The sequence below is a fragment of the Sabethes cyaneus genome, chromosome 3 (genome assembly GCF_943734655.1).
Source record: "Sabethes cyaneus chromosome 3, idSabCyanKW18_F2, whole genome shotgun sequence".
NCBI classification, from domain to species: domain Eukaryota; kingdom Metazoa; phylum Arthropoda; class Insecta; order Diptera; family Culicidae; genus Sabethes; species Sabethes cyaneus.
Window position 1 is genome coordinate 9,023,379 of NC_071355.1, and position 14,304 is coordinate 9,037,682.

Consider the following 14,304-nt stretch of genomic DNA (forward strand, 5'->3'; position numbering starts at 1 on the left):
ATATTAAAAATCGGGTACAATGTAAATAAAATATTGTCAGTAGAGCACACAACGGATGTAGTAACATGCGAAACCCAATTTCCTAAGATACCGGATGTACGTTTGTCGATCCAAGTTGACGAAACAGCAACACCAGTCGTTCAAGCAGCTCGGAGATTTCCCATGTCCATGGAAGCGGACGTGGAACAAACGATTCAAGAGCTATTGGAGAAGCAAATCATCGAACGAGTGGAAGCTCCCATTACATGGGTGTCACCACTAGTTCCAGTGAGAAAATCCGATGGGAGAATTCGGTTGTGCGTGGATATGCGAGCGGCCAACGTAGCAGTGAAGCGAGAGAACTATCCAATGCCGAGTATAGACGATGCTATGTCAAGAATCAAAAAGGTTGAGAAATTATCCAAAATTGATCTTGAAACCGCGTACTATCACTTCGAGCTCGAACCCAATAGTAGGAATATTACCACGTTTGTCGCAAGGAGTGGCGTTTACAGGTTCTGTAGATTGATGTTCGGGATAAAGTCGGCACCTGAACTTTTCCAGCGAGAAATGGAAAAATTATTTAGAGGGATTAGAGGTCTGATTATCTACATGGACGACATCTTAATCTATGGCGAAACTGCAGAAGAACATGATCAGTCTTCGCAAGAAGTTCTTGACCAGATTAAGAAGATGAACATGAAGGTTAATATGCAAAAGTCGGTTTTCGGGGTGTCATCCGTAATATTCTTAGGACACATTGTGTCCGTCGATGGTATCCGACCAACGGATGACAAGATAAAAGCAATCTTAGAACTACAAGCACCATCATCTGTTTCTGAATTACGATCTCTTTTAGGGTTAATCAATTTTGTAGGGAAGTTCATTCCGAATCTCTTGACAATGACCGCTCGTATAAGAACCCTGCAAAACAAGGACAGTTCATTCGTGTGGACTGAAGCACACAGTCGAGAACTTGAAGTGCTCAAGAAAATGCTTGGCAGAGTAGATTCTCTAGGATTCTTTGATCCGGAAGATGAGACCATACTGGTTACTGACGCCAGTCCTTACCGCTTAGGTGCTATTTTGATCCAAGTTAAAGACGGCATCTCCCGAACGATATCCTGCATATCAAAAAGTTTGGCAAATTTCGAGAAAAAATACTGCCAAACGGAAAAAGAATGCTATGCGATGATCTGGGCCAAAGCATTTCACACTTATAACAGATTGCAAGCCTTTGGAATACCTTTTCAACAGAGTGAAGTCGAAACCATCAGCACGTATAGAAAGATGGATTCTGCGATTGCAAAGTTTTGATTTCACAGTTAGATATGAACCAGGGGACTGCAATCTCGCTGATTCGCTCTCCCGGCTTTCTCAAGGATTAAAAGATGTTGATGCGGGTTCTGACATCATTGGATGGTTAGCGCATGAGAAAAAACCCAATGTATTGTCTATCGAAGAACTTGAAACCGAAACCTTGCGGGATGATGATTTGCAGAAAGTAAAAGAAGCGATATTCTCAGGAACCTGGGACGATGTACCAAAGGAGTTCAGAACGAAAACGATCAGAGAAGACCTAACGCTCTATGGGGAGTTGATATTGCGAGGTGACAGAATTGTTATCCCTAAGCAACTCAGAGAAAAATTTATAAATTTGGCTCATTTGGGGCAACAGGGTGGAACTTCCATGAAAGCCATGCTACGATTGAAAGTATGGTTTCCCTTCATGGATAGGCAGGTCGCTACCGCTATCCGATTTTGTAAACCATGTAAAATGACGGCACTACCAGAGAAACCCAATCGTATGATTCGCCGTCTTCCGACAATGCCCTGGCAAGACCTGGCAATCGATTTTAAAGAAGGTCTCCCCGAAGACGTATCGTTGCTAGTCGTCGTTTGCTATACAACCCGATTTGTACAGGTAGAACCAATGAAACTGGCGACTACGCAAAAAGTGATCGGAGCACTACTGCGAATGTTTAGCTGTTTTGGTTTACCACGATCAATTACTGCAGACAATGGACCACAGTTCAAGGCAGCCGAATTCCGTAATTTTTGTATAAGCTACGGGATCCATTTGAATCTCTCTACACCATATTGGCCGGAGCAAAATGGTGCGGTGGAGAGACAAATGCGAAATATTAGTAAGCGTTTAAAAATCAGTTACATCCAGGGGACAGATTGGAAGACGGACATCTATGAGTATTTAACGTTATACCACTCTACACCGCAGGAAACAACCGGGATTTCTCCAGGACAAATGATGTTCGGGCGAGAGATACGCAATCGCATGCCATCGATTCATCAAGCACCAAGTTTAAAATGGGAGTCATGCGGAGACAAAGACATGGAAAGGACGGAACAACACAAGATAAGGGCTGACGGTATCCGACGGGCGGAAAATCATAAACTGGTGAAGGGAGACGTGGTCTTAATGCGGAACTTGAGAACTGGGTCACATCAGCCCAACTTCAGATCTGAAGAGTTTGAGATTACAGACGTTAAAGGAGGAGAGATTACGGTAAGATCAATGGAGACAGGTAAAATATATAAACGGAACAGTTCACATCTGAAAAAGCTCAAAGACGCAGAGATATCATCGGCGGAGATAATCGCTACAGTTCCGGGAACCGTGATCATCGGAGAGGCAAAAGACGTTGCGGGTCAAAATAATTCATCAGAGGACACAGTAACACCTGCAAAACGTACTAGCAGACGACCGGCTAAATTTGACGATTTTATAGTTTAACTGTTGATAAATAAATCATGTTTTCATTAAGATAATATTCCCAATAAAAAAAAAACTAAAAATAGGGAAGGATGTAACGGATTGAAAAGTGTTACTCTATGGCTGGGTAAGTATCGAAATGAAATGAGTAGATCGCAGTAATCGTATACACTAAAGCTTCATGAAAGAGTGAAGCTATATGAGTGAGCGAGAAGTATAGATTACGAAACGACTTGAGATGAGGTAAGTCGTAACGGTCGATTCAGTTTGGGAACACCAACGTTGACGATCGGACGGAGTTGCGAGTGCGAGTTGCGAGTAATATTTTACAACAGGCAGTTCGGATACACATACAGACTGGACAAGTAGGCTTACAGGATAGCTGGATATACTGGACAGACTGAACAGACGGACAAATTGGACAAATAGACAGACTGGGCAGAAAGACGTACTGAAGATTGAACAGACTAACTGGACAGTCACACATATTGGACAGACAAACAGACTATAGATAGTCAGATAGACGGACTCGACAGATAGGAAAAACTTGCAATACAGTAATGTTCCGATTTTGTCAGCCCCATGTTGAATTTTGGCCTGACAAAATGGGGAAACTGACAGAATCGGAAAAAATTTTTTGGAAATTTTTTCAAAATTCAAGACTCAAGACCTTGCAATATCGAAGACTTCTACTAAAAATTAAATTTTAACCCTCAATTGGTCCACCGAGAGCTCAATAAACCGGGCACGGCACACTGGTCCAGAACCTTTTTTGGTGCGCATTAGCTTTGAGCAGGAAAACTTGGTTTTATGTTTATGGAACATTTGGAAGAGTTTCTTAAAATTAAAAGTTCTATCGTCCAGCGGAATTAAAATTTTGATTAATCCCCCTAAAAGTACAATAAAATTTTTATTTTTCTTCAGTTTCAATATAACACATTTATGTGTTCTGCAAAGTTTTACTGCATATTATTACAAGAAATTTTGCTGAAGATAGTAACCTTCTATCTCTTCAGCAAAAATAGAAAAATCTTATTTCTCATAAATGAAAAATCGTTAAAATCAGTTTTTCTATTTTAGCTGTTTTTGTAGTTGTTGTATAACTTTTTTCTGTTGTACAAATAGTAAAAATACACAACCCTGCTGAACATAGTCTACCTCTATTTTTGCTTGTTTAGGAACTATAGAGCTTTTACTATAAAAATACCCTAATTTTGACCCCGAATTACTCGCAAGAAGGCATCATTTTTTCAAAAACTCCTCAGAGAATCAAAATAGTTTCGAGATGGCTGAAAATTTTTATAAATTATGTTTAAAAGCACAAAAATTAAACAAAATTTATACGCTGACAAAATCGGGGTAAAAGCTGATGAAATCGGGGATAGACAAAATCGGGTGCTGACAAAATCGGAACATTACTGTATAGACAAATTAGACTATCAGACAGATTGCACAGACAGACAGACTGGACGAACAGGCAGTCTGGACAAACATACAGACCTAACAAGGACAGATTGGATAAATAGACAGATTTGACAATGTATAATCAGTCAGACTTATCAGACACCCAGATTGTCCGTTGAATTCGATTTAATTCGACCGGCGCGTATTCAGGTCCGCTAATTAGGAAATGCGGTGACCAGTGATCCTATGGACATAAGCATCCACACCCTCAGGGCCAAGTGGGACGGCATTTAAAATATAATTCCTTAAAAATTCGCATATCAAAAACAAGAGAATTTTGAATTTGTAAACTGCTTTTAAACTTAGACCTCAGAAATCTTTTCTCGAATACCCATATACCCGTATCCTCGTATTCCCAATTTTTGAAACCATAAAGGACAAGCAGACAAACAAAAATCTGGTACAAAAAGTTGGGGTGGACATGAGACAAACAGATCATACGGATAGATTAGAAAGACAGATGGGACAGAAAAAGAGTTAGACATGAGGGGCAGACAGTTCAGAAAGCCAGATTGGACAGACTAATGGGACAGATAGATGAGTCAGGTAAATGAACCAAACAGATGGGGCAAACAGAGAGGACAAACACATGACACAGGCAGACAAATTAGAAAGAAAGATGGGTTAAACAAATGGGACAGAAAGATGAGTCAGACAGATGAGATAAATACATGGGACAGACGGATGGGACAAACATAGGGGACAGGTTTGTGCGACAAACAAATGGGTCAAACCGATTAGACAGACTTGTGACAGACAGATGGGACAGATACATGGGACAGACAATCCAGAACAACAGATTGAAAAGACAAATGGGACAGTTAGATGGGACACACAAATGCAACAGGCAGCTAGGACAGGCAAGTGAGTCAGACGGATGAACAGATAAATGAGACAGACAGTTGAGATAAGCAAATGGAATAAACACATGCGTCAGATAGATGGGTTATATAAACTAGACTAGGAGATAGGACAGACAAATGGGACATACGAAGCAAAGCCTGGGTGCTAATTCCGTTATCGAAATTTGACCTTCTATTTTTATATGACAGACTTCGCAGCCAGCTGTTAGAGTGCAGGACAATTGTAGGGTCAGTTGCTACGATCCTGTTGACTCTAACAGCCTCTCCCAGTTGAGATTCGAACATACGACGACTGGCTTATTAGACCAGCGTCATACCTCGAAGCCAACGGAAAAAGGCCAGATTGGGCATGGACAGACAAATGCGGCAGATAGATGAGCTAGATAAAAGGAACAGACAGATGGCTCTAGCAAAGGGGACAAACACATGGTACAGACAGACGAATTAAAAAGAAAGCTGGCAAAGAAGAACGAGACGGCCAGAAGAGACAGATACATGGAACAGACGATTACGAAAGGTAGACTGAAAGATAAACAGGACAAACAGATTGGGCAGACAAATGGGACCGATAGATGAGATAGACCGGTGAGGTAGATCCATGGGACAAACAGATTGGGAAGACATAAGGGACAGATAGATGAAACAGATGGGTCAAATAGATTAGACAGATGTTTGGTGAATGATCCATTGGGTTAAAACCACTATAAAAAATAAAAGTAGAGACAGACAGATGGGACAGACACATGAGACAGACAGTAAAAAAACAGATTGAACAACAAATGGAACAGATAGATCGGTCACATATGTAGCTGGGACAGACAAATGCAACAGACAGATAGGACAGACAGTACAGACAGGACAGACAGGACAGACGGGACAGACGGGATAGGCAGGACAGACGGGACAGGCGGGACACGCGGGACAGACGGGACAGACGAGACAGACGGGACAGACGGAACAGACGGGACAGACGGGACAGACGGGACAGACGAGACAGACGGGACAGACGGGACAGACGGGACAGACGGGACAGACGGGACAGACGGGACAGACGGGACAGACGGGACAGACGGGACAGACGGGACAGACGGGACAGACGGGACAGACGGGCCAGACGGGACATACGGGACAGACGGGACAGACGGGACAGACGGGACAGACCGGACAGACGGGACAGACGGGACAGACGGGACAGACGGGACAGACGGGACAGACGGGACAGACGAGACAGACGAGACAGACAGGACAGACAGGACAGACAGGACAGACAGGACAGACAGGACAGACAGGACAGACAGGACACACAGGACACACAGGACACACAGGACACACAGGATACACAGGACAGACAGGACAGACAGGACAGACAGGACAGATAGGACAGACAGGGTGGATTGGACAGACGGGACAGACAGGGCAGACAGACAGGATCGATAGGACAGACGAGACAGATGGGACTAACGAGATAGATGATAGAAACATGACAGCTAGGAAAGCTGAGACAAACGGGACATATAGGATAAATAATATAATATGGAAAGTCTTTAAGTATCCATGTCTGTCCGCCAGGAACTTTGAACCGAGAAATTCCAGTCTTTTCTAGGCTAGTAAAATAAACGCGGAATATATTTTAGGGCTGATCGGCTGGCTGGGTAAACTGGTCGTATGTCATCAATACACTCTTATATATAATTTGATAGTACCACTAGTACCATGTTGATGGGCCCATCGATGCTGAACGAAGAACGACAAAGACCGCTCTATAGAATTTCTATGAAGTGATTTCCCGCCCAGTGCTTTGAGCGTTTAGGTTTTTTTTGTCACAGAAAAATGATGACGTGCTGGGGGGTTGGGGAAAACTGATTCAAATTCTGTAGACTTTTCCTTTTATTATGATGATAATGTGGAGAAAATGACTCCACAGATTTCAGTTAATTTTTTAAAAGCCAGAAAACTAATTTACTTTTCATCAAATGCACGTTTGTTTGCAGCTGCTAGTAAAACACCTATTTTTCTAGGCTAGGCATTATGACATTTTGCAATTTTGGGGAGCACTTAAAAATCCCTAGTTTCCTCTATTGAAATCGATACGCAGAGAATTTTTTTTTCTACTGGTACAAAAATATTGAAAATCGATCTGGAAATCCCTAAGCCATAAGTGCCTAAAATCTAACGATTAAAATCTAACCATATCGTGATGCTCACGTTTTTAGATTTTTTGGTATAATACCCGACACGCAAGTTTGGGAAATAAGATAAGGTTTGCGGGATGGTCCAAAGGCTATGTTGGGGTTTCAAAATTAATTACGGAATATTTCGCTTTAATTTCGCTCATTGCAACAGCGAAACACAAGTTGAATGCTAATAATTCGCCGGATTGAAAACAAGCCAACTGGGAACGTACAGGCTAGAATTGACGGCTTTATTTGCCGGCAAACATTTATCATTTAGAAGGGATACACAGCAGCGCACAGCTGTGTTGTAGACCGGCTGGCTGCTAGAAGGCGAACGTGGAAATCCGTAAAACGGCCAGCTGGCCGGCCAGTTATCCATTCGCACTTCGCTTCACTTCGCTCACCAATTATCGCTAAATGGTCCCGTAGGAGGAAAGCTAAAATCACACATACACACACACACACACACGGAGATATAGGTAGACACTCACCTGCCACTAGGATGTGATAGAGGCAGTGGCCACTCTGACCGTAGGTGTTAGTGGCCGTACAGGTGATCGTTCCGAAGTTGGTGAATGACTCGATCCGGTACAGGTACAGTTGCCCGTCGACCAGGGCCGGCTTCGAGGGCTGCTGCTGCCGTTCTAACTTCCGGCGTACCATTTCCTCCAGGTTGGGTCCGATTAGGTGATTGCCAATCGAAGATGATGGCGCTGATGACGATGACGATGGGGACGACGAATGGTGATGGTGATGCGGACGGTCTCCGTGGGCACCCAGCTCGGATTCGGCCTGCGCCAGCTGATGATGCGATTCCGATTCGGCGTTCGTATACGGGGGCAGCTCCTGCAGGCTTTCCAGTGAGTTATTAAACTGCCACCGGAAGAGCAGGTTGGGCTGTCGGATCGGGAAATGAAAGGAACGAATGAACGAACGAACGAGCGGTGCTCGATTTAGTATTAATGGTTCAGCAATTTACGAACATTTAATGCGAATAAATAAATTACCATCGGATTAGCGTCGATATCGCAAGTGATGTTAACTGTTTGCTTAACAGCGGCACGTATTATTTGTGTCTCGGATTTGCAAACCGGCGGATCTGCGCCCGGGAAACGAAAACGAGACAGAGAGAGAGACAGACACAGATGAAAACGGAGAAAGATCAGGATATTAAATGCATTCTATATGAGCCGGTGTTCGGAACGGTATTATTCTGTAATGACGGGATGTGATGTGTTGCTACATCGTTTCCAGCGAGGATTGTTGGTTTGGTTTGGTTCGGTTCGCTTTGGTTGGGGAAATTACGCTCGAGTGGATGGAAATGAATGTCAGCCGGTCGATTGCTGATGAGATTGGGGTCAGCGAAGTGGATGGAAATTCTCGACCATTTTCCTCCCTTCGTTCCCGGGTTCCCGTTACCCTCAGTCTCCCTCTCAACACCGAATTCCTATGAGATGTGTATCGGTTTTATTTTCGTACTTTTTGTTTGATAAAAAATGCGGCAATGTGTTTGATGCTTTTATGGTGGAAGGCTGTTTCGAGTGTTTGGTTTTTGTTGGTCCTGCATGCGGGTTGTTTTTTGTGGGGCGCTGAAAAAGCATTGTGCTTCGGCTTTCACGTCAGAATGAGTCGGTAATTGGATGGAAGTATCTAAAACATCGGTTTTTGGAATTCACTCATTGTGGTTTGCGGCCGAACGAATGATATGTTACGAGGAAGAGTTGCACAATGGTTCGGTTCGATGCTTTCGAAACTAATTGATTCGAGCGTATTTAGTGACGGTTGTAGGAAGTGTACTGAACGCGGTTGGTTTCGGTCGGGAAAATACGCGTGAATTATTAATGTACGCTTTTCCGAGACGGCCCAAAATGGTTTCGTTCAACTAGAGCAATCGAATACAATTAGGTGTTGAATGTCCCATTTGTGTTCAGGTGGTCTATTTTGAGCGTATGTTTTTGTCGATGGAAAGGGGCGTAGAATTTTCACCTGTTTGTAATATAAATCATTTTGATATATTGCTCATTGAATGGCATTCAAATTGGTTTCGCGTTTTTCTATGAGTGCTCCTATGTTTGATGGTATCGAAGCGATAGAAACGATCGAAAAACGGTATTACATGTTTGCACAGACTTTTACTAGTGAAAAGCATGCAAAATTAAAATAGTAAAAAGTACTTTTTCAGCAGATGCTTCCTCTGATGTTATGTAAATTTCCTAGGCTGCGTTTGGGTTCCAATATCATCCAGAACAAGCGTCAACTTGTATATTCCAATTCCCGTAGTGCAGAGCTTCATGTACCCAGCTTATCACAGCGAGGTATGCTAGCTGACGGCCAATAGCACCAACTGCGGCAGGTGCATTGCACCCACAGATAATTGCTTTTGCCAGTCAGTGGCGAGCTGACCCTTAAATTCGATTTGCACGTACGTGCGGATCGGTTCACGCAGAATACGTACAACCCGCAGTTCATCGGAACCGGCCCAGATCCTGGCACAGGCTGTGAACCAGCACAAAACTTTCTCCCCTGCGTACATACTTGCACAGGCGTGCTCAGGCTGGGACGCACTGGGATACGTGGCTCGCACCATCTCTGTAAAGTTTGGTGTAAAACAGAATAATTTCATGCTCAAATTCAAATCTCCAAGCTCCAAACAAAAGTATTTTTTCTTGTTTGTTAATTTCTAATCTTTTACCAATGATACAATTTTCATGATAACAAATTTTGTTGTTCCTGAGTTATGGTTGAAAAGCTCGGTTTTCCCTAATATTTACCTAATTTAAAAAGTCATATCTCATGAACCAGACAAACGAGAGCAAACAGTTTCTTATTCTTAGCATATTGACAAATGGATTACCAATGTATCTGGAGGTAGTTCGTCTCCTGCTGCTCTCGAGAAAAAACACGAAGGCTAACGTCATAAAACACGATAAATGGGATAGAAAAAGGGAAAAATGCGTAGGAAAAACAACTGGTATGCTAAAACGTGGCAAATGGGAGGAACAAATGGTCATAAAGAGTGGAAATGTAGAAAAATGAGAGTAAAGAAGAAAAAATCATTAAGAAAACAAAGAAAACGTGAAAGAAAATGAGGATAAACTGGATAGAAATGAAGAGAAAACTGGACTATACGGGAGATAAAACAGAATAGGAATGGACGAAAAAATGGAGAAAACACGGTGACAGGAAAATAGGAAAACGACAATAGAAAAGAGGAAAAATGAGATAGAATGAGAAAAAATGAAAGCGGAGGATAAAAGAAAAATAGAACATGACAGAAAGAGGGGAAAAGCAGGACATAAGAACTGGACAAAAAACTGAATAGAAAAACGAAACCCGTGATGGAAAAAATGAAAAAAAAAATCGAAATAGGACAGGAAATCCCATAAAATGAAACAGAAAAAGAGGAAAAACGCGTCTGAAAACGAGGAACAACAGAACGTCGAAACGGGACAGAAAATGACATAAAACAAAACTAAAACGTGGATAACGGGTTAAAAAACACAGAACAACGGAAGGAAAAGGACGAAAGATACGTAACGAAAATCAGAACTCAGGAAAGGGGCAACAAAGGTGGAGATTTTGAAAACAGTAGGAAAAAGGAGGGGAAAGGAGGTAAAACATGAGGTGATCTGGACAGAAAAAGTTTAAGAACGGAATAGAAGAGTTGAAAAATTAGAGCAATAGAGGAAAAATCAAAAAGAAAACAAAGACAACGAGATACATAAGGACAAACTGGACAGAAATGAAGAAAAAACTGGACAATATAGGAGATAAAATGGAATGAAAATGCCGGAAAAGAAACGGAGAAAATACGGGGCAGAAAAATGGAAAAAACGAGGACAGAAAAGAGGGAAGACGGAAGACATTGAGAAAAAAATGAAAGCAGAAAACAAAGAGGATAAGACGGAAAAGAAAAAAAGAGAGTGCCACAAAGTGGGAAAAAGCAGGACATTTAAAGAGAATAAACTAAAATGAAAAATTGGATAGAAAAACGAAAACAGACTGAAATCGGAATTGAAAGAAAGAAAAAAGTCGAAACGAGACAGAAAATCCCATAAAATGCAACAGAAAAAGAGGAAAAACGCGTCTGAAAACGAGGAACAGCGGTAGAAAAAAAACTTAGGGCTCAGTAAAGGAGCGAAAAAAGTGGAAATATAGAAAACAGGAAAAAAATATAGAAATGGGACAGAAAACGACATAAAACAAAACTAAAACGTGGAAAACGGGTTTAAAAACGAAGAACAACGGAAGGTAAAGGACGAAAAATACAAAAGAAAAATCAGGACTCAGGAAAGGGGCAACAAAAGTGGAGATTTTGAAAACAGGAGGAGAAAGAAGGTAAAATATGAGGTGATATGGACAGAGTTGGAGTTTAAGAACGGAATAGAAAAGTTGAAAAACTAGAGCAATGGAGGAAAAATCATAAAGAAAACAAAGAAAAAGAGATACATAAAGACAAACTGGACAGAAATGGAGAAAAAACGGTACAATACAGGAGATAAAATGGAATTGAAATGCCGGAAAAGAAATGGAGAAAATATGGGGGCAGAAAAATGGAAAAACGAGGTCAGAAAAGAGGAAAGACGGAAAACAATGAGAAAAAAATGAAAACGGAAAACAAAAAGGAAAACAGAACGTGCCACAAAATGGGGAAAAGCAGGACATTAAAAGAGAATAAACTAAAACGAAAAATTGGAGAGAAAAACGAAAACAGACTGATCGGGATTGAAAGAAAGAAAAAAGTCGAAACGAGAAAGAAAATCCCATAAAATGCAACAGAAAAAGAGGAAAAACGCGTCTAAAAACAAGGAAAAATGGAAGAAAAAAGATTAAAAATTAGGACTCAGTAAAGGGGCGAAAAAAGTGGAAAAAAGTGTTATCTACAGGAGGAAAAAAGAGGGAAAAGCGAGGTGGTTACCAATGGGATAGAATAGATGGCAAATGAGTGTAAAGAAAAATCAACAAAGAAACCGAGGAGAACATGAGAACTGGACAGAAATGGAGAAAAAGCTGGACAGAAATGGAAGAAAAACTGGACAATAAGGAGGTAAAACGGAATGGGCATAGAGGAAAAGAAATGAAGCAAATACGGGAGCAGGAAAATAGAGAAACGAGAACAGAAAATCGGAAAAACAGAACAGTATGAGAAAAAATGAAAGAAAAACAGAACGTTGCAGAAAGAGGGGCAAAACAGGACAAGAGGAAGAACGGAACAAACGAAAACGAAAAACTGGATAGAAAAACGAAAACAGGCGACAACTGGGAACGAAAAAAAGTAAAAAGTTGAAAAGGGACAGAAAATGACATAAAACGAAACAGCAAAAGGGGAAACGGGTCTGAAAACGAGGAACAACCGAAGAAAAAGTCCGAAAAACGCAAAAGGAAAATCAGGACTCAGGGAAAATGGGACAGAAATAGAAAAATAAGGAACGGAGAAAGAGGAAACAGCGGACAGTAAAAAGAAAGAAGAAACGAAAGAGGATAACAGGGAAAACGATACAAAAAAGTGAAAACGTTAAAGAAAACTAGACGAACCCAAAGGGCGAAGAGAAAAGTGAGAGAGAAAAGAGCAAACCTGTAAAGGAACGGTAAAACAGGGGTCGAACGGAATATAAAAAGAGAGAGACAATAAACGAAAAAATGGAAGATTGAAAGAAAAACAGGAATAACGGACTAAAGAAAAGTTTAGAACGAAATACTGGAGATAAAGGAATGCCAGAGAGGGAAGGGAAAAAAGGTGCCAAAAACAGAGGCATCAAAAGGAGGAAAAATAGAACAGATAAATAAGAAAAACGAGAAGGAAAGCAAAAAAACGAAAACAGACGAAAATAAAAAAAAAGTCGAAACGGGACAGAATAAAACAAAACACAAGAAGAGGAAGAACGGAAAAAAGGACAAAAAATGCTACAGGAAAATTAGGACTCAGGAAAAAGGGCGAAAACCCGGGACAGGAAAACAAAAATAAAAACTAGTTAAAGAGGGAATAGCAAACAGAAAAAAGAAAAAAAATGCTTGAAAGAGAAAAAAAGGGAAAACGAAAACGGAACAGGAAACAATAGAAATCAAAAGGAAAAAGAAAAATTTCGAGGGAGAAAAAAGAAAACAGGAAACGAGGGGTCAAACGGAATATAAAAGGAGAAAGATGGGACAAAAACCGAGAAAGTGGAACAGAAAAAGAAGAAAAGAAAAACAAGAATAACAGGAGGTCTAAGAAAAAGCTTTAAGCGAAAGGGAAAAAGGTCTAAAACGGGAGTTACAAAATGGAAAGCCGATGGAGAGAGTTTTGCTCTTTGCTAAAAACATAATAAAAGCGACAGAGAAGGCAACAAAACAGGGTATCAAAAAAGAAAGAAATGAAACAGACGAAGACGAAAGACGAGGAATGGACAATAATAAAAACGAAAACAGATAAATACCGGGATCGACAACAAGAGACAAAGTCTAAACGGGACAGAAAATGGTTTAAAACGAAACAGAAAAAGAGGAAAAACGGGCCTGAAAATGACGAACAACTTCTTTCGCAAAAGAAAACCAGGTCTTAAGGAATGGATGAAAACCGAGACAGGAAAAGAAAAATAAGGAAAAGGGAAAACAAAACATCAAACAGAAAAAAAACCAAAACCAAAGGGAAAACGTGATAGAAAGGGAAAAATTGAACAGAAACCAAGAGAAACCAAAAGGGAAAAGAAGAATAGTGAGAGGGAAAAACGAAAACCGAAGAAAACGGTAAATAAGGGGTTGAGCGGGATATAAAAAGAGAAAGATGAAGCAAAAAACAAGAGAATGAGATTGAAAAGAATAACAAGAATAACGAATTATAGAAAAGTTTAAAATGAAATACAATAAATTTTAAAACGGGAGATTTTACAGAAAAGTCGATAAGAAAAGGAAAGAAAGGGTACTAAAAACAGAATAAACGTAACAGAAAAGACAACTAAACTGGGAGCAAAAGGTGGAAAAATGGATCAGGCCAAACACGAGAAGCAAAGGGGACAAAACAGTTTAAAAAAGAAGAAAACAGGATACGAAAATAAATGTGAAAAATACGGTTAAAAACTGGGCTGAATAAAAAAAAAGACAAAACGAGACAGAA

At 40.8% G+C, this 14,304-nt stretch overlaps 1 protein-coding gene across 1 annotated transcript in view; it reads right to left on the reverse strand.

The window, feature by feature from the left end:
* The window catches only part of LOC128739256 (neural cell adhesion molecule 2), a 148,829-nt gene that overhangs the window by 19,428 nt on the left and 115,097 nt on the right, over positions 1–14,304 (reverse strand). Inside the window, exons 12-14 of the mRNA XM_053834733.1 lie at positions 8,219–8,310; positions 7,988–8,108; positions 7,703–7,924 (exon numbers count right to left, since the gene is read on the reverse strand). Coding sequence (XP_053690708.1) covers positions 7,703–7,924; positions 7,988–8,108; positions 8,219–8,310 — 435 coding nt within the window. The remainder of the gene's footprint in view (positions 1–7,702; positions 7,925–7,987; positions 8,109–8,218; positions 8,311–14,304) is intronic.